Consider the following 26940-nt stretch of genomic DNA (forward strand, 5'->3'; position numbering starts at 1 on the left):
GTGTCTGAGGTATATATTTACAAAGTTTTATACGTGAGTAAAGCTTCACAAATGGAAGCAGCAAAGTATTCACATTCATTGGTGTTTATGAAAGGGATGTAGATAATGGCATAGTGAGGGAAGTTGATGCCTGAGGCAGAGGTGCTTGGCATTGCCACCCCATGTGCCCCGATACACTTTTTTTCTGCCACCCTGACACTGTCATGGTCCCCTGCTCTTCTTTGCTGCACTGATATAGCTGTTCCCCTCCCCCCCCCTGGCCGTACCTCTTCACTGGCAACGAGCAGGCTATCATACACACTGCTTACAACAGCTGAGCCTTTCTTCTGATGTCACTTCCTGGTCCAGCAAACAGGAAATGACATCAAAGTGAGGAGTGAGGCTAGCATGAGCAATGCATATATCAGCCTGCTTGCTGCAGGAGATTTTAAGAGGTAGCAAGGGTGCTTTTCTGAGATCTGCTCCCCCCGTTATTACATCACTGGATATAGACAGAGAGAATGCAGTATTAGGACATTGTTCAAAGCAATTTGTCCAGGAAATAATAGCTAGCTGGGTAAATTCCCTAGGTTGAAAGCTTCCCTTCATTTAGTATATGCACAGGTACATCTACAGCAGTGGACTTTCAAAGGTTAGTTCAGCCGACATTTTCAAAGGGATGCTCTATTTATATGACTGTCCACACCAGAGAACACAGAAGCATCTATAAGTACATGCACTCTCTCAGTCAGAGTTCCCACTTCCACATGAAAATTCTTGCATTTGCTGCCAGTTCTTTTTCTCAGCCTCATTGATCACAGTGGCGGTTTGATAGCAGAGATCAAGCGTTGATTAGCACTGGGATGTGCAGCCATGGTGAGCAGGGGCCAAATTTGGAAGTGCAGGGACGTCTCAGTCACCATCAAACAAAGACTGATCACTGCCATTGTGTTGCCAATTGCGAAAGAAGATAGAAGAAAAATTGATGCCTTCAAGCTGTTGTGCTGGAGAAGACTTCTCTGAATCCCATGGACAGCTAGGATCACCAACAAAGATGTTCTTGATTATATAAACCTAGAGTTGTCACTGGAAGAGAAGATTACTAGACAGAAAATGACCTATTTTGGACATGTGATGAGGGTGAATTCACTAGAAAAGGAGGTGCTACTCGGAATGGTCAGAGGTAAAATGAAGCAGGGGAGACCAAAGGCCCATTGGTTGGATACCATCAAGAATGACACAGGAATTAACATCAAGCAATTGAAAGAAACCGTGGAACATGGAAGCATGGCGAGGACTGGCCTACAGAGTATCCAAGGGTTGGACACAACTGAATGGATAGTAGTAGTAGTGGCAGAGGTGGTAAATTGGTCAGATGGTGTGTAATCCTGGAAACTGCTTTAATTGCAGTCATTTCTTGTCTCAGTTTGGTGAGTTCCTTTTGTATAGCAAAGAATTATAGACAGAGGGAACAAGCTCTAATTCTCCATATGGTTTGCCATAGGTTGACAGCACCATAGGTAATACACTGAGTTGAAGTCATGCTGACAGGATGGAATGAGGTACCAGAGGTGAACTACGATAATAAATACTGAGCATCTAGATTACATAATTAGATCTGTTTTTTCAAGTGTTAATTGGTGTATTGGGACTGCTAGATAGGAAATGTAGCTATGGGGTAGAAGGGAATTAAAGTCAGAAAAGAACCAAAGCAGATAAGCAAATTCTAGCAACAAATTTCCCAACCTGTGAAGGAACAGAATTTTTTTTTTTTTGGGGGGGGGGTTGAGTATTTTTATTTATACTTGAGAGATTTATACCCAGTTAGGAAACAGAATCCGGAGTGAAAGGAATAGTGTAGGAATCTGAAGGAAAAGGAAACAGTATAGGATTTAGTACTAGACCCAAGAACAAAACCAGAAATATTCAGCAAAATCTGACATATATAATTTCAAATCGGCCAAAAAGAACCAAAACAATACCAATATTGGAAATAAATCTACGTCACAAAAATTGGTACTACAATATATTATTCTCCTGAACCGAACCAACAACGGCGTGAAACATGCACCACCAGCTAAGTCCTTAAATAAGGAACTAATTTGATAAAGAAGCAAAAGGCAATAATCAGTACGGGCCTAATTCATCCCTCGCAATAATCAACAGCCCCAGGCAGGTGTTCATGAAGTGACGTGTACTTAGACCGAAGTCTAAATGAATCCTGCCCCGTACATCATCATACCTCTATATCTATAAATAAATAAATAAGCTGGTAAGAATGAAGTGCAAAAACACATCCGGAGTGGTGACAGGGGGAGAACAAGTATAAATGTTGAGGGAAGTAGAAGAAAAAGCCCTTCTGGAAGAACACTCAAACAAAAATGAAAAAATGAAAGAAAAAACTAAATAAAAATGTCAAGAATCAAAAACATTAAAGAGTCATCTAATATAATAAAACGCTAGGCCGCGCATGCGCACTCCCATCTGCGTGCGCCCGTTTTCTGTAAGCTGTAGGGCACCGTAGGTAGGAGTGCGCATGCGCGCGAAGCTCTCCCTCCCCCCCAAGGTGGATGTCGGTCGCAGCGGCTGTTGGCGGCCCGAGGCAGATGTCGGCTGCGATGGTTGCTGGCCGCCCGAAGCTCTCTCTCTCCCTCCCCCCCAAGGCGGATGTCGACCGCGGCGGCCCGAGTCGGATGTCGACCGCCGCGGCTGTTGGCAGCTGCTGGCCGTGGCAGCTGTCGGCGGCTGTAGGCCGCGGTGGCCAAACCCGGACAGCATTTTAAAATAAGTTTTTAAACGATGGCTTTTCAACTCCCCCACCACCACCGCCGACGCTGCAATACCTTTTAAAACCCTCCCTCCCAGCTTTGTGCTTAAGGCCTGGCTTCTTCGGGCAGCAGCAGCGTTTAAAATTCGATGCTGTTGCCGGCTTCATGCTTTCCTCTCTAGCGGGTCCTGCTTACTTCATGTTTTCATGAAGTAGACAGGACCCGCCAGAGAGGAAAACCTGAAGCTGGCAACATCAATTAATTATAAATGCTACTGCTGCTGCTGCCCAATGAAGTTGAAGGAGGAAAGGGAGCAGAAGGGGAAAGAATGGTAGGGCATGGAGTTGAGGAAGGTATAGGGGTGGGAGGAAAATACTGCACAGGGAAGTGGGGTGGGAGAGAAATGCTGCAGCACACGGAAATGGAGGGGCAGAAAAGGGATTGATGGACAGGGGAAGAGGTGCTGATGGACGGGGGGGCAGAAAAATGAAGACAGGCCTACTGTTGGACAGGGGAGCAGGAAGGAGGTGATGATGGACAGGGGGAGGTAAAACAAAGGGAGAAGGGCTTCTGCTGGATAAGGTGAGCAGTGATGGGGTGGTGGAGGACACAGGGGAGGTAAAAGGAAGGGAGAGTGGACAGGGGGAGCAGGCAAGGGGTGGTAGTGAACAGCCAAGGAAAAAAAAAAAAAAGACAGACAGAAATACAGAAAGCGGCTAAGGAGAGAGAAAAAAAAAATAAAGACAGACACACACACATATATTCTAGCACCCGTTAATGTAACGGGCTATAAGACTAGTAATCCATAAAAGAGTCCATATCAACGTCCAAGTCCCAGTAGTGATAAACAGTGAACAAAGTCTTTATCTAAGTATCCAAAATCAATGCGAAATATGTCAAACAAAAAACGTGAATGGAAAAAATAAGCAAAGACAAAACTCCGTGAATGAGAAACTAAATACTCTAAAAATCAATAAAACATCCAGCCAGAACCGCCCCACACGAGAGTAATAGGTTCATAATAGAACACACAACGCTGGGCTGGAAAAAACCACCCCACGTAGGTATAGAGAATCAAAGTACTTAGCTCTGGCTGCTGGAGTTACTGTGTGAGTGGAGGTGCAGACCTCTCATTGGGTTCTCGCTCCCAGGACTGATGAATTTAATACATCAGTTTTTTGTCATTTTGTTCTCCCTCCTGATGAGGAAATTGAAACAGGACCTGTTGAGTGGAGATACAGCGCGGACTAGAATCCGCATTTGAATTGATAACTCCAGCAGCCAGAGCTAAGTACTTTGATTCTCTATACCTACGGAGTTTTGTCTTTGCTTATTTTTTCCATTCACGTTTTTTGTTTGACATATTTCGCATTGATTTTGGACACTTAGATAAAGACTTTGTTCACTGTTTATCACTATTAGGACTTGGACGTTGATATGGACTCTTTTATGGATTATGACTCTTTAATGTTTTGATTCTTGACATTTTTATTTAGTTTTTTCTTTCATTTTTTCATTTTTATTTGAGTGTTCTTCCTGAAGGGCTTTTTCTTCTACTTCCTTCAACATTTATACTTGTTCTCCCCCTGTCACCACTCTGGATGTGTTTTTGCACTTCATTCTTACCAGCTTATTTATTTATTTATTTATAGATAGATAGATATAAAGGTATGGTGATTTACGGGGCAAGATTCATTTAGACTTCGGTCTAAGTGCACGTCACTTCATGAACACCTGCCTGGGGCTGTTGGTTATTGCGAGGGATGAATTAGGCCCGTACTGATTATTGCCTTTTGCTTCTTTATCAAATTAGTTCCTTATTTAAGGACTTAGCTGGTGGTACATGTTCCACGCCGTTGTTGGTTTGACTCAGGAGAATAATATATATAATTTCAGACATGTGAACTGCTGCAAAGTGCATATGCTGCCAGAGTTTTATCCCAGGTTTTTTCCAGCACCCCAGGAAATGGCTCCTCTCTGCAAGGCACAGGTCCAAGACTGGCAATACCATTATGTCTACATCCCTCGCAATAACCAACAATTTTACAAACTTGCATATATATATATATATGTGTGTTGCCAATTAACCTGTGATGCTGCAACTTTATTTTAAATTTGAAAGCAGAAATAAAAAAAGGGGATTATAGAGAATTATTCCCTTAATCGCTTGTGTAAAGCCCTAGCCTAAACCAACATTTGTTAAAAATCTGTCCACAGCTCTGAAGTGGTGCAAAACCCAATGATAAAAATAGTTTGAAAATAGGTGTATTCTCATTGTAAAACACATAGAAACATGATGGCAGATAACATAACAACAAATTTCTAGACCGCATAACCATAAGTTCTATGTGGTTTACAAAAGATTATACTAGAGAAAAAAACAAATGGAGGGGCATAATAAAAAAAAATGTCTAAGTCCCCTTTTGGTCTAAGGCCTTAAACGTTGAAAGTAGAAGCAGGGAAAATGTCCATTATCAAAAAAACGCCCTTTCCCCTCCTCTAAAAATGCCTCTTTTGGCTCTATGCATTTAGAGGCAGGGGAAAGGCCTAAGCTGGTTTTAGATACGTCTAAAACCAGCTCTGATTATGGATACTTGGACGATCAGGCTTTTTGATCGTCCAAGTACCCATTTAGGCCACTTTTTAGACGTTTTGTTTTTTTCTGATTATGACCCCCCATAGGTTTTATGAAAAGTGCAGAAACAATTTGTCAAGAATTTAGAAAAAAGATGTTTTCAGCAACTTTCTAAAGTGCTCATATGAAATAGAATTCATTACAAATAATCGGAAATCTTTGTCATAATATGCTGCTTGATATGCAAGAATATGCTCATGATATTTCTTGTGTTTGCAACCTTTAACCGAAGGAAACACAAACAGAGCATGTGATCGTCTATTATTCTTCTGTGGTAGAATATCAAATCTGTCAACCAAGTATCGTGGGGCAAGTCCAAAAGCTACTTTATAATACAAACATCTCAAAGATTATTCGAGCCTCAACCGGAAGCCAGTGCAGTTCAATGTAATAAGGCATTACATGGTCAAACTTTCTCAGACGGTAAATCAATCTTACCGCCGTATTCTGCACCAAGGTCAATCTAGCTAGATTTTTCTTGGTGCTTTTCAAATAGACTATATTACAATAGTCCAATAGGCCCAAAAGTAATGATTGAACAAGAATTTTGAAAGCAGCAGTCTCAAGATAGGGTCTAATAGTACGTAACTTCCTTAAAGTGTAATATCCTTTCTGCACTACTGTAGCAATCTAATTCTTCATAGTTAGACCTTGGTCAAGAATGGCTTCAAGTATTTTAATTGTAGGACTTAATGTATAAGATACTGAATTAAATCTTAATTGTTGGTTCAAAAAGAATCTGTTGAGATGTTGCAAAGAAAAATTTAGTTTTATCTTGATTTAATTTAAGTTTAAATTCCCGCATCCATGTCTCCATTAAAAGTAGTACCGACTCAATAGATTGGATGCTGTTGGACAAAACTCCACAGCATGGGACAACTATAGTGATGCCATCTTCATAACTGAAGAATTTTAAACCTAAATTACTCAATGAATGGCCCAATGAGGACAAATACACATTAAATAGGGTAGGAGAGAGTGGAGAACCCTGAGGGACTCCACAAGGATTTTTCCAAGTAGTAGAGAATGTATCATTAAATTTAACCTCATATAGTCTTGATTCGAGAAACCCTTTGAACCATGTAAGGACTTTGCCCTGAGTACCCAAAGCATCTAATGATTCTAACAATTTAAAATGATCTACAAGGTCAAAAGCACTACTTAAATCAAATTGGAGTACTAAAGCATTACTGCCCTTGCTTAAAAGACTATTTAAGTGATCAATTAAAGTAGTTAGCACTGTCTCTGTACTGAAATGAGATCTGAAACCTGACTGAGAGTCATGTAATAAGTAATAATGCTCTAGATAATTTGTTAGTTGCATTTGCAGCATCCCCTCCATAATCTTTACAAAAAACAGAATGGACACAATAGGTCGATAATTTGATGGCAGAGAAATTGATTCCTTATCATTTTTAATAATTGGAGTGATAATTATATTACCCTCTTCTTGTGGAAAAATACCATTATCTAGGGAGTCAGTTATCCATTCTAACACTTTTAGTTTAAATCCTGGAGGAGCACAAGACATGAGATTAGTAGGACAGGAGTCCAATGCAATGTGATTTAGAATATCTACAAAAGAGTTTGGAAAAATCAGCCCAATCTGGGTTTTCAAAAGTCGACCATATAAGATCTACAGGAACCTCATCTTGGACCCTACTGTTATAGTCTCTAATGTTTCCCGAGCACGACGGACATGAGGTTCGTAGATCCTTAATCTTAGAGCTAAAAAAGTAGCTAAATCATTTGCAGTAGGTAAGGGTAACTGAGATATTTGTAACTTTTTTGTTGTATTAAACATCTTATTCACCAGGTTAAATAGCCAAATGTCCCATCCAGTCTGCCCATCCACAGTAACCATTATCTCTTCCTCTCTCTAAGAGATCCCACGTGCCTATCCCAGGCTTTCTTGAAATCAGACACAGTCTCTGTCTCCACCACCTCTACGACCCTTTCTGTAAAAAGCCTATCACCTCTTAACTTCATCCTATGCCCTCTCATCCCAGGGCTTCCTTTCTAATGAAAGAGACTTGACTCATGCACATTTACATCACGTAGGTATTTAAACGTCTCTCAAGAAAAAATCTGTAGTAACACAAAAACTCAATAAATCAGAAAATGTTACTCACCAACAGTGGGCTCTACCGAGAAGATCCACATTACTCAAAAGGGTGGAGAAAAAGCCTAAAAATGGGCATGGTTAGGGGGTAGATCATAGGCGTGTTTTCAAGTTAGGCGCCTCTTTGTGAATTAGGTGCCATTAGGCGCCAATATTGGTGCCTAACTTTAATCAGTGATGCCTAAATGGTAACATACTACGTGCCACCTAAGTACATTTAGGTGACATCAACTGTGATTATATAATGGGCGACTGCATTTTATAGAATTGGTACTGATATTGGCACCTAACTTTAGGCAGAATCAGACCTCAATGGACAAATTGGTCTGTACAAAGGTTGACCTAAAGTTATTGGTTAAAGTTATCTGAATGTGCACCTCTGACCAACTTGACGAACATTACCCTCCAGATATTTAAACCCTTAGTGAAAAAAATAATGTGTGTTACACTTTTTATAGGAATGTGTTCTCTCTTTTTTTTTTTTTTGCAATTCTTTATTTAGAACATGCTCAAATACAACTGAAAAGATACACCAGAACAATGCGCTCATAAATACAGTCTAAATTGCATTTTCATTGATGTCTGAAGACATTCTAATGTGAGGCTCCCTTTGAAGATACTTTTCGTTATCAAGTTTTGAAATGTTTCTGGGTTGTGAGTCCTTCTGCTTCTTCCTTCATTACATTAGGTCCCAATTTAAACATCAAGTACCCACAGTCTTTGAATAAATACAATTATATAGCTAGTTGCTTGAGAGCATATGTAGGAGATAATAGAATGAGAAGCAATTGTTTGCTTTCAATAAATCTACCAAGTGCTTCTCTTTACTATATTATAGTGGAACAACTTCTAATAAATTCAATATACTGTACAGGTAAATGTAGCTATACAGAAATGTCAGGGAATCTTTGCCACTAGAGACCAGGGACACCAATAAGCCCAGACTGTCGATCAGGGGTGGGATGGAGAAACTTATGGGCAGAGAGTTAAGTTTGAAAGCCTAGCGCCCTTGGGGAATGCTGCCACAAATGCAGGGCTAATGCCCACATCTAGGGGGAGAGGGCTGCTAGAGAACTACCAGAGAACTACCTGGATGGAGGAGAGCTGTGAGGCAAGGGGCCTGGAGGAATGTTGTTGCTCACAAAGGGTGGATTTATGCTGCAGGGTGGAGGGTAAGGTTGTTGCCAATGTTCCCTCTAAGCTGTTCAGGAGTTCTTTACCTACATTCTTGCCAATGGGCGGTGCTGTTTAATGTGTCACATTTTCAGTAGGGAGGGACAGTCAAGCTATACAGGGCTCTAGGGAACTTGCCTATCCCTCATGATGGAAAACACTACCCTTCACTGGCAGGAATTTGGTTGGAAGATTCCTACACAGCTTAGAGGGAACATTGGTTGTTGCTACCAGAAGGGTTGTTTCTGTCAGGGGTGGGAGTGCTGCTGATGGGGTTGGGAGAAGCTGGCGTGGGGGCATGGTGGGGGCGTTGATTGCTGCCTTCTATCCATTAAAATGAAATTAATTTCCAGTATAATATTTGGCAGTGTATTATGTTGGACCCTTTTGTTTTTTTCATTTGCATGTTTATTGTGTTGCAGTTATTATCTTCCACGCAAGTTCTCCAAGTGTAGCATTGAGGAGTATCATGAGTTTTTAAACAATGGAGGTGGAGCCTGCCTTTTCAACAAACCATCAAAGGTAATTAACCATCAAGTCATTAAGAAACTGTTAAATTTAAATGGGCCAAGCTAAGAGGATAGATTGCTGAATACCTTTGATATGTGAGGTCCATAGTCCTAGAAAAACTGCCCCAGTCATAATATTGAAGGCAATAATGAAATTACATGGGGGGTTCTAAGCCCCTAATATCCTGGAACCTAATTTTCAAAGGGGAACTCATTTGGTCCATGTATTTTTGCACTATTTAGAAGCATTTGTGTGCATAAGTCTGATTTGTAAATACACATATATCTAGGAGCTTTGGGGTATTACATATGGGGGTCCTAAGTCCCAATACCCTCTATCCAAGCAGACCATTTTTTCTTGACATGGGGGGTGGCTGTTGCGTACCTCAGCCCTTTCCTCACAAAAAGTGAAACTTGAGTGCCCGAGCTTAAAAAAAAAAAAAAAGCTTTTAACTAGTATATGGTAGGCCTCTGTCTGCTGTTTTCCTTTTTTTGTGAAAACAAGAGACTCATTATTTTTGTGTGGAAACCTTGATGCTTACTCAGCACTACATTAGAACATAAGAGTTGCCATACTGAGACAGACTGAAAGTCCATCAAGCCCAGTATCTTATTTTCTACAGTAGCCAACCCAGGTCACAAGTACCTGGCATGATCCCAAAGAGTAGGAAATTCCTACTCAGTTTTGTTTTGGGGTGTAATCAGGGGGCTGTCATCGGAGGGGGGGGGGGTCATCACAATTTTTTTTTGTAATGGGGACATTAAAAAAAAGAAAGAAAGAAAAAAAGTCTTCCCCAAACAGCTGTGCAACAGGAGGCTGCTTCGGGGCTTCCCCTGCCACTTAGCTGTTTGAGCTTCCCCTGCCGGCTCTGTTCATGTGTGAAAGGCGCTTTTCTAGCAACTGGTGGGGTTGGATTATGGCTGACCTCTGCAAAACTATTTTACATGCAAAGTCCATCGTATATTGATCACCGTTTTAAAATCGTTCAATGAAATGGCCCATAGCGACTCACTCTGCTAGAGCGACCATTTTTAGTGCTTCCTGGCCGTAGTGAGGACAGGGGGAAAAGCTCCAGTAAAACACATTCTAGACCTTTACAGAAAACCTGTCACAGTAATCATTAAAATAGAAATTGAAATGCACATTTTTCAAACCTGGCATATTACAGTTTTTTATACTTATCTCTGGTCATTGCTTTGGTCCCATTGGGGCCCATGATCCAAAAACATAGATGTCCATAAAGCATCATAAATCATCACTTGGATGTCCTAATTGCCAGGACTTCCAAGGGCAGATAATCAAAACCGTTGTTCTGTACGTCTAGCGAGGTGTTCCAGCCTCTAAGCATTCAGAGCATGAAATGGGCGTGGTGGAAGTATGTTATGGGCGGACATTGGGCAGTCTCAAGGGTGGGTTAAACATGAATGTCTTGCAGTGATATGACAGAGTACGCTACTGGGTTTCAAATAGGGATTGGATGATTTCTTGAAGGGATTGGATGATTTCCTGAAGGAAAAGGGGATTGAAGGGTATAGATAGAGGATTGGATGATTTCCTGAAGGAGAAGGGGACTGAAGGGTACAGATAGATGATTACTATGCAGGTCCTGGACCTGATGGGCCGCCGCGTGGGCGGACTGCTGGGCGTGATGGACCTCTGGTCTGACCCAGCAGAGGCATTGCTTAAACATTTTGCAAGAAATCCTGGACAGAACTTATACGTTTGGAACTAGACCTGTTTTAGAAGGGTCTAAGTGCTACAAAGGTGCCCAAACTGACCAGATGACCACTACATGCATCAAGATAAGACAACTCTACACTCCCCCAGTGCTCATGGACACTCTCACACCCACAAAGATCAGAATACAGACCTACATACCTGTCTCCAGAGCAATAACACTAGGAAAGTCTAGTAGAGCTGTCTTAAGTAGCCTGGTGCGTGGGCTAGTGAACCATAGAGAAGAGGACTTAGGCCCATAAACCTCTCTAACCACTATATTTATGGTGGAAAATTTGAGCCCATCAAAACCCTATTCTACTGCAATATAGGTGGCACCTGGAGCCATAAGGGCTATTGGGGTTGTAGACAGGTGGGTATAGTGGGTTGGGGGGCTCACCATAACATATAAGAGAGTTCTGGTGAAATTTTTGTGTGGCACCCTTTCTGTGAAGTTCACAGCAGTGCCCTCTAAGTTGCCCTACTGTTCTGTTACCATGTCTGGCTGGCCATTCCGTTACAGGACTGTTCTCTCCCATGTCCAAATGGTCTTGTTCTGGGCATCCAGATAAAGGATTAAAGGATTAAAAAAATTATTTCTAGCCCCCTCATCATATTCAGCAACTGTTTTTTTAATGTCCAGATCCTCCCTCTATATTCAGCATCTCCCTCTGTATCCCTATTGGTATGCTTCCTCCTTAGTCTGCATTTCCTCTCTGAGTCCCTGTCTCTCCTCATGTCCAGCTATTCCCCACTCTCTTTTCCCACTGCATCCCCATCCATCTCTCTCCTCTCAGTCCCTCCATTGATGTAGCATCTCTCCTCTCTGATCCAGTCTTTATTTCTCCTCCTCCCTTTTGTTCCAGGTCTCTCCTGATCTCTCTACTCCCCTTCCATATGCTTCCCACCCAGGTCCAACATCTCTCCCTCTCCCCTTTGCTCCATGTCCTTTTCTTTCTCAGTCTCTCTTTTTCTCCTTTCCCTCTACTTCCCCACCAAGTCCAACATTTCTCTCCTCTCCTTTGCTCCATTTCTTTCTCCCCCCTTCCCTTTTTCTTCTTTCCCATTTGCTCCAGGTCTCTCTCTCTTTCTCTCCTCTTATCCCCCCTCAGTTAGCATCTCTGCTCCACTTCTGGTTCCAGCATCTCTTTAACACTCCTTTCCCTCCCTCTGTCCCTTGGTCAGGCCTGGCATCTCTATCCCCTCCTCCACCAACCTGCATCACATTGCTCCCATCTGCTATCCCTTAACCCACATGAACCCTGCATCTCTTTGTCCCCCCTCCGCAATTCTCAAAACACTCACAGCTGACTGGTAGAGGCAGCAATTGAAACAGGCTGCCTCTGCTCAAACCCAGCTGGGCCTTTCCTGTGCTGCTTCCCACCTCTATGATGCAACTTGTCAGCAGAATGGAGCACAGGGAAGACCAGGTGGGGGCAACCTGTTTCAGTTGCTTCCTCTACCAGTGAGCTGGCTACATGTGGATGGGAAGGGGGCTAGCAGACATCAGATCCAAGGGGGGTGACTACAGAGTAAGAAAGAGATGTATTCACAGGGAAGGAGTGTAGGTTCACAACCACAGGTGCCCCCTACCATTAGGTAGTCCTGAGCATTGAATAGTCTGCAATCTTAGGATCAATTTTGTTGAAAGAAGACAATAATCTAACTTTGAGAGGATAAGAGCTTGGACTAAAATGGGAAAATGTTTTTCTTCAAACAATGTATGAAGTCTCCTAAGACAGTCTAATTTGTAAAAAAGTGGTTTTAATCAACATGTCTATATGTTGTTTCAGGGATAGTATAGTAAAATAGATACCAATGATTTTAACTAGCTTATCCACCTAATTTACAAGGCGGTGCCTAACTCAAAAACATGTCCATGATCCACTCCTAACCATGCCCACATTTAGGTAGGCACTTTGGACTAGGTTCCTACTATTTATAGAAATGTGTTTTTCAAATTAGGAAACTAACTTCCAATTAAGTCCAATTAAACATAGAAACATGATGGCAGATAAAGGCCAAATGGCCATCCAGTCTGCCTATCCCCAAGAACCCTTCTGAATATTGGATGCTGAGCTGCCTTGCAAGTAAGACCGGCTACAACTAGTCTTACTTATACGGCAGACTTTTAAGCATGGGAAACTCTCTCTTTCAGTGTTCCCTTCCCCTGTTTTAGCATCCCCACCCCACCCCAGCCTTTGCATATGGCATCAATAAAGTGCACATAAAGACATTTTGCTAAAATAAGAACTCATATAAATTTATCTGACTGGCTGCTGTCTTCTGTGATCCATAGTTGATTAGAAAATATTCAAACATTAAGTTCCCAGATTTGGTTACTGTAGCAGAAGAAAAGGACATTGGTACGACGAGTGAGGTGATTAAATTTGTGGACAATACAAAGTTATTCAGAGTAGTGAAGACAAAGGGGGATTGTGAAGATCTGCAACGTGACATAATCAGGCTTGAGGAATGGGCATCAACATGGCAGATGAGGTTCAACGTGGATAAGTGTAAAGTGATGCATGTAGGTAACAAAAATCTCAAGCACAAATACAGGATGTCCGGGGCGGTACTTGGAGAGACCTCCCAGGAAAGAGACTTGGGAGTTATGATCGACAAGCCGATAAAGCCGTCCATGCAATATGCGGCGGCAGCAAAAAGGGCAAACAGAATGCTAGGAATGATAAAGAAGGGGATCACAAAGAGATCTGAGAAGTTTATCATGCCGCTGTATCGGGCCATGGTGCGCCCTCACCTGGAGTACTGTATTCAGCACTTGTCGCTTACATGAAGAAGGACACGGTACTACTCGAAAGGGTCCAGAGAAGAGCGACTAAGATGGTTAAGGGGCTGGAGGAGTTGTGAAAGATTAGAGAAACTGGGCCTCTTCTCCCTCGAACAGAGGAGATTGAGAGGGGACATGATCGAAACATTCAAGATACTGAAGGGAATGTACTTAGTAGATAAGGACAGGTTGTTCACCCTCTCCAAGGTAGGGAGAATGAGAGGACACTCTCTAAAACTGAAAGGGGATAGATTCCTTTCGAACATAAGGAAATTCTTCTTCATCCAGAGAGTGGTGGAAAACTGGAACACTCTTCCGGAGTCTGTCATAGGGGAAAACACCCTCCAGGGATTCAAGACAAAGTTAGACGAGTTCCTGCTGAACTGGAATGTACGCAGGTAGGGCTAGTCTTAGTTAGGGCACTGGTCTTTGACCAGAGGGCCACCAGGTGAGCGGACTGCTGGGCGCGGTAATCCTTATGTTCATAAGTATTTGTTTCCTTTACGAAACTCAGAATTACTTGTTTGCAAACAATGAATATTTGTTCTTCTGTAAAGCACTTGAATTACAACAAGCATAAAAAAGGTGCATACTTTATTTTCCCAGTTTGAAGCATAGCTCTTAGTGCTCAGGTATTAAGAGCTTCTCAGTTACAAAAAGTCCTTAGTTTGCCTAAATGCTTCTCTGGCCCTTCAGATGTACATAATTAGCATGAGGGAGAAACTGAAAAGCTCAGGCTTTGTCCTCCACTGAGCAAATGATTACTGTATTGCTTCTGTAAAGAGCAGTGGTAATCAGCACTTCCTTGTGATTATTTCCCCTTCATTATTTCACAATATTTACTCAGAATGCATTCATTCAAGTTCATTAAATTAATTAAAGTGAATTAAGCATGCATTTATTAAGAGTAACTCAAATGTTCAGTGTTTGCTTTCTTCTTTAAGAAAAGTGGAGGGAAATAAGATAATTTGCAAGTAATACTGTAGTCCGTTTTCATCAAGGTATCAGTGAATAAGCGGAATATATCACAATTGGTGAAGCAGATGTTTCAAGATTCAAAAATACTTTCGTGTTCTTTGTAAAATGAAGAGATGGAGGAGCATTTTTGAAAGAATTTGGACTTCCTGCTTATAATGTCCAAAAATGTCATCTCACAGCTATTTTTGAATAGGAAAATGTCAAAATTTCCTGTTCGAAAAGACATAAGAAGGCCATTTTTGCACTAAGAATGTCCAAAATATGAACTCCAAAAAAGAAGGCACAAAAATGTCTGTCTAGTGTTATTTTTACAGAAATGGCCATATAGACATTCACATCCGGGGTACATAGAGGTGCCCTGATTGAGCAGCTGACCACTGCAGGAATGAAGGCATGACCCCTTGTTCATCTCCCGATTTAATTGACAGATTGGCTATTAGCTGAAGCAGTTCAGCTATAGTCCCTTTCAGTTCCTTGATAACCCTTGGATGGATACCATCCGATCCCAGTGATTTATCACTCTTAAGCCTATCAATCTGCCTGCATACCTCTTCTAGACTGAAAAGCCGCTGGAAAACCGCCTGTTTACGGCTTTCAATACCTGGCTTCACAGAAACTCAATATGCTGTTATAATTAATATATATTTATTTTATTAACAATCAATAACAGGTTACAAGAACAAATCTTTAAAGCATATGGAGCTGACAGATAATATGCCTCAAGCGCTTGAGTATATCTGGATGTCTGTCCGTTTTTCATAATCACAAAGGCTGTCTCTTATACAATTCTTGACAGCTTGAGGCCACATTGGCACATATCATATTGTTAGTTTTTATTGGTCACTTACAAACGTCATTACATTTATCAGTTTATTAATTGGTTCATGATATCTGTGTCATACCATACGCGTGTTCTGTTTACCAGAAAATCTACCTTTTCCCCGCATATGCCGTTTTAATCATCATGTCAGCAATTTCAAGCTATTGGCCAGTAAAAGCCTGCCCATCACAGGATATTCGTGCAAAATAATGTATTTTTATATTCTTGGTCAAGACATGTTCTCATCCTTCTTAGATTCACTTCCCTGGCATTACAGCAGATGTGATACCATGTAAAAGAATAAGTTTCGTTTCACTTGCTCATTTTTAGCATAAGTTTCGCTTGGCTTGCTGATTTCAGCAAGCATAGATTGTGCAAAGGCTTGACAGTTTTAGTCAGAGCATTCTCAGCCATCTTAGGCCTTTAGTTGTGTTTATTGGCCTAATATGTTAGGGAATTTCAGGGTGGGGCTCTTCACCTCTAGTTTCATAGAGGACTTAAACTTCTTCACCTGTACAGGACTCTCTCTCTGTCTCTCCTCCCTTCTCATCACTGACAATTAACCCTGTCAGTTTACCGTTTTCGCTTATAGCATATAGCCTGATGGGTTCCGGTATGCTGTGTATATTCTCTTCAGTAAATACAGACACAAAAAAATGTGTTCAGTCTGTCGGCGATTGCTTTGTCCTCCTTTAGCGCTCCCTTTATTCCATATCTAGCGCACTCCCTCTATCCAATTCTCTGGTCACCCAGTCAAAGAAATTGATCCGATTTGTCTGACAAGACCTACCTCTAGTGAATCCATGTTGCCTCCAGTCCTGTAATCCACTGGATCCCAGAAACGTTACCATTCTCTGTTTTAAAAGCGTTTCTATTAATTTGCTTACCACAGAAGTCAGACTTACTGGCCTGTAATTCCCTACTTCTTCCTTACTTCCACTTTTGTGGAGAGGGACCATATTTGCCCTTCTCCAGTCCTCCGGTACCAGTTCCGACTCTAGAGAAGCATTGAAAAGATCAGTCAGCACAGCCACCAGAACTTTCCTAAGTTCCTTCAGCACCCTCAGATGTATACCATCCAGCCCTATTGCTTTGCCTACCTTTAATTTAGCTAGCTCCTCATCAGTACAACCCTCTGAAAATTGATCAGGGTCTACCACTACTCCATCCCTATTTGCATTTGTCTTCTGTGGTCCTGCTCATGGCGCTTCAGCTGTGAACACAGAACAGAAATATTTGTTAAGCAATTCAGCTTCTACATATTTCTCCCCTTCACTTTTGATGCTCACAATGCCACTTTTGCACTTCTTCCTATCATTGATATATCTAAAAAATGTCTTGTCTCCCCATTTTACCGTGTCAGCTATTTTTTCTTCCATTTGTATCTTTGCTTTCCTGTCTACTCGACCAGCCTCTCTTAACTTTTCAAGATATTTTTGCCTGTCTTCCTCTTTCTGTAATCTTTTGTAGTTTATGAAAGATAACCTCTTATTCCTTACCTTCTCAGTTATTACTTTTGAAAACCAAAACAGCCTTCTTTTCCTTTTCCATACTTGCCTCACAAAAAGGTTTATCTCCCTTACAATAACTCCTTTCAGTTTTGCCCACTTGTAATGTTGAAGCGGCCTTACAATCTGCCAAGTCCCGGGTTCGATACCCTCGTTGAAGATTCAGTAGGCAATAAAATTAATGACAAAGACAGCTAAGAGTGCTTGCATAAAAAATATATATTGTGCAGAAATAGGCTTGATATTACAGAAAGGCAATTTTTAGAAAGATGCATAAGCTTTACTGGGTTACAAATGGACAGACAGAAATAGACATAAGCTTTACAAATACCGAGTGGATTCAGAGACTGCTTCTGTGCTCTTGTGAATGAGAGAGAAAAGATAGCTTCCTGAATAGGTGCTGTGAGGACAAAGAAAGAGAGAGAGGTAAGGGGGGGGGGGAATGTTCCAGAGAGAGAGAGAGAGAGAGAGTGGGGTATTACAGAGAGGAGGCTTTTATAGGTTGGAATCTTATTCTAAAATAGAAACTATTGTATTTCCCAGTATCTTTCTGTTTATAATTTATAAACTGTTTGAAACAATGGTTAGTTTAATTGATAAGGAAGATATGATACTTGAAGGCATGGTAGATGGGATTAGTCTCTGGCTTCTTTGTCCCATTCAATCTAGTCTGGCTGGATGCTTAATGTATGTGAATTCTGTGCAGGAGCATTTAGGGTCTATCTGCATCAACATTCCAGAGTCAGATTTATATAATGTCCCATAGGCCTTTGCTGACATTGGTTAGGCCAACCGAAAATGCTGACTGCTAGCAATGCTAGGCTGACACATTTCTACTCCTTCCAGATGTTCCCATCCAGACAATGTCTCTTGACTTGCTGAATGGGGCTGACATTTATACTTCCCCCTTATGAGGCTACGTTTGCAACCAAATAGCATAAAAAAGTGCTGGATTGGATGGCTTACTTTTAATTTACTACTGCTATTTTCAAACATATACTTAGTTTTAACTTCCTGTACTATTCACTACAGGACTCTCCATTTCTACAGAATTTACTTATGTTGGCAGTTGATGGTCCCCTCATGACCCACAGCCTTAACTGTAAGAAATTAATGTATCACTGGCATAAACCTTTTATTCTTACCTTTTGTGTGCTTTTTCTTTAGCTACTGGATCCTCCAGAATGTGGCAATGGTTTTGTTGAGGCTGGAGAAGAGTGTGATTGTGGAACCCTTGAAGTAAGTGCACAGAGTATGGACTAGGAGTCTATTGTAGTTGGTACAGCTCTTGCTAAAGTGATAGTAAACCTGTAAGAATTGTTTGCCTGTAATTGGTGTTTATGGTTACCAACTTGTATGTAGAGCCATGTGTTGCATTGCTTGCTTGTCCTTATGCATGCACAAGCTTTTGACAGACAGGGCCTGATTCTATAAACGGTGCATACATTAGGCATCCTAATTGTGGATGCCTAATGAAAATTCTTATAGAACTTCATTGAATTTTTTAAATTATTATTTTAATAGGTTAAATCAGACATGGGCAACTCCAGTCCTCGAGGGCCGGAATCCAATGGGGTTTTCAGGATTTCCCCAATGAATATGTATTGAAAGCAGTGCATGTAAATAGATTGCATATTCATTGGGGAAATCCTGAACACCCCATTGGATTCCGGCTCTCGAGGACCGGAGTTGCCCATGTCTGGGTTAAATAATGAATTTTAATGGGTTAAATATGAGCAATTCTTTTACAATCTCACTTATTCCGGGACCAATGGGTTATGCATCTCTAGCCGCCAGGCACTGTAGAAAGCTTCAAATGATTGAAGCCATAACCCCTCCCCTTTGCTAGCATATCCTGGAGCATGCTCAGTAGAATCCAGTTTTTGCTTTCTACAAGCCAAGCCTGTAGGAGCTTATTTCTTTTGCTTGTGTTTTCTTTGGATAGTTTCAGTAATGTTTTCAATATTTCCCTCGTGAGTCAGCCATCGTGCTGTGGAGGTTCCCTGTGGGGAAATCCTTGTGGTGAGAGATCGCAGAAGGTTGGAGAACATCTACTTCTGGGGGGTTCCCTGTGCGGCAGTAAGCCCCCTGGACAGCCTGCAGAACAGATCAGGGCTCCGGGATCGGGAGCCAGCTCACCCCAGGTTCATCCGCTAGTGGGTGCAGCGCAGGCTGAGTGGTTCCGTGAAGTGCACCCGGGATCGGAGTCGGACTGCGTGCCTCTGCCCGGTGATTGCACAATGTATCTAAGGGTGGTGGAGGTCACTAGCTGTGATGGTTGGGCCAGTGGGGCAGTCAGACTTGAAATCCAGCTTTACAGCTTTTGGAGGCATTTGATCTCCCTATGTGCTTCTACAGCATTGCTGCATTTCTCCCATTCAGCAAAAAATGGAACAGTGAGTAAACAGTGTGACAGCCTGTTTTAATGATTTGGGGAGTTCTTTAAAAGGGGTTTGGGGGGTTTCATGGCATGCCCTGCCCTCCCCCACCTCTAAAATCCCCAAATTGTCCTTTTCTGGGGATTCCCGTTCCTTTACCAGGCAATTTTATTACAAAATCAGCATCCGGCGGCCATCTTGGATTTTCCTGATTTGAATAAATCATTATTTTTTTATAGTTAGGAGCTTTGTTTTTGCTACAATCTTCACAGATGGACATCCAAGGTTGGGATGAGCTGATTTCATGCTTCATTTGCGGTGGATGGATTTTGGTTGTGCAGTCGCATTTCGTATTTGCTGTGGCCCACGAGGGGGGCTAAATTTGCATGGAAGTGGTGCCTTTTGCCTCAGGGGAGTTGCTCCTTGAGCCTTTTGCCCCAATTTCTGTGAAAAATGCTTTTGGGAGTTCTTGGGTGAGCTCTGGCAGCATTATGGCGTAACACAAGCGCGTTTGGGAGAAAAACTTTTTAAGTCCTCATTCTAAGTTCAAGGTGCACAGGGTGACTTTCACCACAGGAGTCCTTCTTTCCCAAGGGAATTGTACATAGGCTTTCTCAGGCATACCTTGCACAGAAGTCCATGCCTGTGATCATCCCACCGGCGTCTAGGTCGTCCATGGGGATGTCACTGCTGCTCAGCCCAAGTCTTTCGCTTGGTTCCCTGGCAGGAACTCTGGAGTGAAAAAGGGTGATGCTCGCGATGGTGTTGGGGCGCTTTCATGATTCCCCTCCTTTCTCAGGGACGTTCAGCAGCAGTGAAATATTTGGCAGAGCTCTGCAATCAACCTCCGTGTGGGTCTTGGGACCTGGCTGACGATCTCACAGAATGCAGGTTCCTATTACCTGCTTGTCCTGATGATCTCCTCATAGAAGCGCTGCAGGACTGGTCCCTGCTGCAGGCACAGCCGGTCCAACAGGAATGTTCTCTCAGAAGTGATTAAGAGACTACTACCTGCCTCCTTTCCTTGATACCCCGATGCTTGCTATTTCCTGTTGGAGATTTGGGGTAACTTGGAGGGTCCGCTCTTTTGCGCTAGATCCATGACAAGGATTTGTCCCCTGGCAGGCAGTTTTACGAAGCGTTTTGCTTCTCCAAAGGTAGATTCAGCTGTGACTCAGGTCACCATGCACACTTCTTTCCCTACCAACGGAGAAGTGGTCCTGAAGGATGTTCAGGACAGGCGGCAAGATCCAGAATCAAGGCGGTGCCAGCATCATCTTTTGTTGCACAGACGTGCCTATCCACGATTCGCCATGTCATGTCTCTGTGGTTCTGCATGATTTGGAATTTCTCATCTCCGGGGTGGATTGTATGGCTGACGCCTTCTCTGACATTCTGAACGTTTATGCCAAGCTGGGCGCTTATTCAGTGTCTGTCTGGAAGATGCCACAGATAGGCAGCTGTCTGGGGTCTCCTCCTCTGAGGCCACCCTGAATACGTTTCTCTTTTGGGGACAGCATTGGTTAGGCCAAGGTCCATGATGATCTCCTGGCAAATGTACAAGACTGCAAGCCGCTGGCTTTGCCTGGGAACAAGACGCGTTCAGGGCATTCTGTTTTTAGTCCATCTGGACGTCCTCACCAGTATACTGGTCCTCCCTCCTCAGGGCAGAGGTGCCCTGCTTTCCCCAGACCCTGTTTTAGGAGGTCTGGCTGACAGCAGTCCTCAAACGGACATCTAACAGCCCCCCCCCCCCCACCTGAAGACACAGGGGGGGTAGGAGGAAGCTGTCTACTTTCTTGGTAGAATGGGAGACCATAACATCAGACCGCTGGGTCTTGGAGATGGGCTCACTTTGGAGTTTTCATGTCCTCTCTACATGTACTTTCTTGTTTCCCCTGCAGACCGCCCTGAGGTGGTTCTTCGGGTGCAGAACGCGGTCTGAAGACGTTTGGATCTTGCTGCCCTTGAGCCCATGTCAGAGGGCGACTTGGGCTCAGGGAGATACTCGATATGCTACATTGTCCCAAAGAAAGACTCCAAAGTTGGAGAACGAGCCTGAATTTCAAAGTGGTCAATTCGACCCTGAAGGTACCCCATTTACGCATGGAGATGGTTCGTTCTGCCATTGATTCACTAAAGCAGGGGGAGTTTCTGACCTCCCTGGATTTCATGGAGGTATATCTGTTTATCCCCATTTTTCCAGCACACAGGACGTTTTGCATTCTTCACGTCCTGGAGCTGCAATTTCAGTCACGGCTCTTCCCTTTGGGTTGGCAATGATGCCCAGGATTTTCACCAAGTTGTTTGTGGTAGTGGCAGCACATCTTCGCTGTATGAGTGTCCTGGTCCACACTTATCTGGATGTGTTGTTCAGAACTCCCTCTCTGGCAGAGGGGTTCCAGGCGGTTCTTCAGGGGTCCACTTGCTGCAGCATTTGGGCTGGGTGATCAGCCTTTGGTGGAGTCACTTGAAGCCTACTTAGGATTTGGAGTACCTGGGGGTTCTCTATCTCAGTGGTTCCCAACCCTGTCCTGGAGGAACACCAGGCCAATCGGGTTTTCAGGCTAGCCCTAATGAATATGCATGAAGCAAATTTGCATGCCTATCACTTCCATCATATGCAAATCTCTCTCATGCATATTCATTAGGGCTAGCCTGAAAACCCGATTGGCCTGGTGTTCCTCCAGGACAGGGTTGGGAATCACTGCTCTATCTCACCTAATAGAACAGGGGTAGGGAGCTCCGGTCCTCGAGAGCTGTATTCCAGTTGGGTTTTCAGGATTTCCCCAATGAATATGCATTGAAAGCAGTGTATGCAAATAGATCTCATGCATATTCATTGGGGAAATCCTGAAAACCCGACTGGAATATGGCTCTCGAGGACTGGAATTCCCTACCCCTGTGATAGAACGTAGTGCTTTTCATAACTCCCATCATATGCAGATTTAGGCAATCATCTGAGTCCCCTGATAACTCAGATCCCGACGGCCTAGCAGCATTTCCAGGTCCTGGATCTTTCCTCCTTAAATTTGTTGTTCTGTATATCTGCCTTATGTGAAGTTGTAACCTTGTTTCTAAACTTCTACTGTGTATGTAAACTTGTAACCCGTTCTGGGAAGACAGGCTAGAAATGTGACTAAATAAATAAATAAATATTGCAAAAAGGCAGTGGGAAACTGTGAGAACTACATAAGTGTTAGTGGTGGTTGCACTCAGGTAGGTGGCTTGTTCGATTCCACCTTGTTGTTTTGTTATGTTTCAGTTGGTTTCTTTACTATGAATCGTTTAAAAGCAGAGCAGACTTGGCTTTGTTGGAGAGTTTCCTGTATCCATCATCTTTCTTTCTCCTCTTGTAGTAGTTTTCGATTGCTTTGGTATGAACTGAGGAGATACAGCACAGCACAGTGGTGCCAAAAAAATGTAGATGATGCCTTCTACACAGCTTGCAATTAGAGGTGAATAACAAATGGTTCAAGACTTGTATGCCTTTCTACTAGAAAGAAGATTATCGCAGTAAGAACCTAATCTTCCCTTAGCCATTAATACAACTAAAACTAATTTAACATATATGCAAAATTTAATTGTGCAACAAACACAAGTATATACAAAAGTGTCTTGGAACGAGTCATGGTATTTTTCATACTCTTATGATGTAATACTGTCACTTCATCAAAGATAAAACTGGAACAATTAAAAGGGCAAAATTGGAACAATTAGAAAGCACCTGTCAGTAAGTTCCACAATGAAGTTAAAACAAGTCAGAATTTAAAGTATATATATATATATATAATATAAATATATATATATATATATAATAAATAATAAAATTAACTCATTATATATATAATAAAAAATAAAATTAACTCACCAGAGCCTCCAGTCACATGAAACTCTGCTTATACATGCATGTCTGTGCATTACCAGAGAGCTGTCTTTTAAACTGAGGCTGGGTCACATGACTTACCAGCTATCAAGTAAAACTTTATTTACAATTGGAAAAACCGAGTTAACCAGGCACTGGTCTAAATATTGGCTGATGCCTGATTAACTTCCAAATGCCGGGAGGCACACATGCCCCGACAATGAATCTGGGATTAGGTCAGCTCGCAGTTGGAAGTAGCTTACAAGCCATTTGCCACTGCGGGCTGAATATTACCTCCATCAAAAACTCATTTCATTTCAAAGACAGGACAATACAAATTGATTCCCCTCTCCAGTGCTTAAATCAAAGCGGAGCCTATAATTGAAAGTAATATGGGTTTTTCCTGTGTTTTTGTTCTATTAGGAATGTGCCAGTGAAGGAGGAGAATGTTGTAAAAAATGCACTCTCACCCAAGGATCGCTATGTAGTGATGGGCTTTGTTGTAAAAACTGCCAGGTAAATATATTATACTAGAAACAATTAATGCCTTAATCCTGGAAACAAATAAGATTCAGTTACCTTATTGTACACAACACAATGTTTCTTGTAGTTTCTACACAGAACAACATGTTTTGCAGTTTCATATTTTTGTGCTGTTGCATTGCTGGCAAGGGAGTACTGGTGAATGGTGAGCAACACATCTAATATCCCAGTGGTCCATCTGACTAATTAGCAGGAGTACACAATGAACATCTCATACTTAATTGTATGACGCAGAGGGCCATAACCCTCAAATTAACTAAAGCAATAATAATAAAAAAAACCCAAACAAACTGGAAAAGGAAAGCAACTTCTCTGAAAAGAAGTTTGAAAGTAAAATAGTCTACAGACTACTGTTAATTTTCAGAACCTAAATAAGTGTGGGGCATTAAATATAGTTTATTTATTCATTTAACTTTTATTATTTACCTACCTGTGTTGAGTGTAAGTTCAGGGTGGGGGAAGGATTAAAATTTCTATGCTTTTGGGGCAGGGGGCGATATTGTTACTTCCTTGCAGAGATTAACGAACAGAAGACTATTGCTGATTCATAATTTTCCCCCTCTTTTACAAAGGCGCGCTAGCCAATTTAGCGCACGCTAATTGATTTAGCACGTGCTAACGATTAGCGTACGCTAAATGCTAACGCGCCCATTATATTCCATGGAAGCATTAGCATTTAGCATGGGCTAATCGTATTTAGCGCACCTTAATAAAAGGAGCACTTTGTAAATGTCTTTTTGCCAGATGTATTTTGGCTGGTTGTTGTTAGTTTCATTTACTGGATTTGATCTTGTGTGTGCCATGCTTCTTCTTTACTGATAGTTATGTGTAGAATAAATAAAGAGTAAAAAAAAAAAAATAAAAGCCCACTAAGGGGGTCATTTACTAATAGCAAATGTTAAGACATATAAATGGTAAGAAATATTAACATATTAGAGGACAGCAGATAAATACCTCTATGGTCCATCCAGTCTACCCAACAAAATAAACTCAAAGTGTGATGTGATACTACATATGCATATTTGATTCGTCCTTGCCATTTTCAGGGCACAGACCCTAGAAATCTGCCTGGCACTGGCTTATCTGTTCAGCTATGGACAGTAGAAGTCTGCCCAATACTGGCTTCTCAATTACTAGTGTTGCCAACTAACACCTTAACCATAAATATGCATTGTTTGACACAGGGCCTATAGAGTGGACCCTGCATGTTTATTTATTTATTCAGTTTTCTATACTGTTTTCCCAGGGGAGCTCAGAACAGTTTACATGAACTTATTCAGATACTCAAGTATTTTTCCCTTTCTGTCCCAGCAGGCTCACAATCTATCTAATGTACCTGGGACAATGGGAAGATTAAGGCCTAGATTCACTAAACTCACTGATCCAATCCGTGAGCGATCCGTGGCCGAGTCTTCCCGGGCAACCAATTCACTACGAGTCATCATGCAAATTAATACAATCAGAGGCACGCCCCACAGTTACCCCACGGATCGCTGCTGAGCGATCCTGACGCATGCGCAGACCATTTTCTTTGCCTGTAGATGCAGTCCATGCATGCGCTTGCTCTCCACACAAGCAAGATCAAAGCGGGGGGGGGGGGGATGCTTTAATGGAACAGAACAAGCTGCAGCCAGGAACAGAACATGCTTTTAACCAGCAGGTTAAAACCACAGGCTTGCACTGCAGGGAAGGGGTGCAGAGAGCAGGAGAGTTGGCAGGGACAGGACGGCAGAGATCAGGATAGTCGGCAGAGCTTGCCTTCTTGTGCTTTTTGCATAAGGGAGATGTGTTTAAACTAGGATTTCAGGGCTGGGATTTCAGGGCAGCAGAGAGCCCCTGACTAGCAGGATAGATGCCTACTCCTTTCGGCTGGCAGGCCCGTTTCTTCAAAATGGTAGGCCTTTCCCTTCCTGGTGCATCCTGGGATTCACTAGGAGGGGCCAAAGGCCCTGATTGGCTCAAGCGCATAAGGCTTCTCCCTATCCCATGATGCACCAAACAGGGGAGGAACCTTGGGGGCAGGGGGCTATTGGGGGGGGCGAAGGATGCTGGCAGCAGGAGGGAGTGGGCATCCTTCCTGCCGTCCTTCAGTTTAAATATGCAGGGGGCTGTCAGGGATGGGGGCAGGGACACTGGTGGCAGGAAGGAGTGGGCAACCCTCCTGTCCATCATTTTAAAGGTGAAAGTTCTGTCATGGGGCGGGGGGATGAGATGCCAGCGGCAGGAGTGAGTGGGTATCTCTCCTGTTGTCCTTCAATTTAAAGGTGTGAGGGGCGGGGAGCTTTTGGGGGATGCCAATGGCAGGAGAGAGTGGGTATCCCTCTTGCCAAATGGCGTGCATCGAAGGTCCCTAGTGGGGGGATCAGTGGGAGGGAGGAATTAGGGGTCTTTTTTTAATTTGGGGGGGAGGGGGGCAGCATGGGGATGTGGTTCTGAGCTCTCAGGCCTTTCTTGTCAGTGCCTGAGCCAATCAGCATTCAGGCACTGACCGGAAAATAAGGCTTCAACACTCTACTCTACTGGAAAATTTTGCCCGCAAATGTTGCATAGTGAGGTTAGAGAATCACCCGGCAATTATAGAGAATCACTTGGAGTGATCGTTTAAATATTAGTGATCTTATTTTACTACTAGTTTAATAGTAATAACCTTGTTGTACTACATTTGCATGACAGAGTCAGAGTCTGCTAGGAAGCTCAGAAAAGACCACGGTGAGCCGTTCTGATCATTGGCCGTTAAAATACTGACATGCTAAACTGTCTGGAACTGGTTTAACGACCATTGTTAAGGGTACAGTAAGTTTTGAGATTCTAGCCTTGACAGGGAAATTCTATAACCAGCTCCTAAACTTAGGTGTCAGTAGGTGCCCTGCTGATGCCTGTTCATTGAAAAATGTTGTCAGAAGCAGCAAAAAAAAAAAAAAAATGGCAGTGTTGAAGCGCCTACCAATGCCTAAATAAAAGGTGGCTGGAATCACAGCTAGGTAGCCGCTTTAGGTCGCAGAATGCCAAAGTAGGTGTGGCCAAAGCCAGAAGTGGCAATAGGCAGGCTAAAGCGGCTACCTATCCCTGATTCACGGCAAGAAAGGTGGTTATAATGTATGTCCAGAAAACCCTGGCCTACATTTTAGCTGCCTATCTATGCCGCCACGAGATC

The 26940-nt window shown here is 42.6% G+C and overlaps 1 protein-coding gene across 3 annotated transcripts in view; it reads left to right on the plus strand.

Annotated features, from left to right (window-relative positions):
* Nucleotides 1-26940, plus strand: part of ADAM22 (ADAM metallopeptidase domain 22) — a 486564-nt gene that overhangs the window by 307820 nt on the left and 151804 nt on the right. For all 3 annotated transcript variants that reach the window (XM_033931244.1, XM_033931245.1, XM_033931246.1), the window contains exons 15-17: nucleotides 9100-9199; nucleotides 18168-18239; nucleotides 23667-23759. In XM_033931244.1, the coding sequence (XP_033787135.1) occupies nucleotides 9100-9199; nucleotides 18168-18239; nucleotides 23667-23759 (265 nt within the window). The remainder of the gene's footprint in view (nucleotides 1-9099; nucleotides 9200-18167; nucleotides 18240-23666; nucleotides 23760-26940) is intronic.

The sequence above is a fragment of the Geotrypetes seraphini genome, chromosome 2 (assembly GCF_902459505.1).
Source record: "Geotrypetes seraphini chromosome 2, aGeoSer1.1, whole genome shotgun sequence".
Classification (NCBI taxonomy): domain Eukaryota; kingdom Metazoa; phylum Chordata; class Amphibia; order Gymnophiona; family Dermophiidae; genus Geotrypetes; species Geotrypetes seraphini.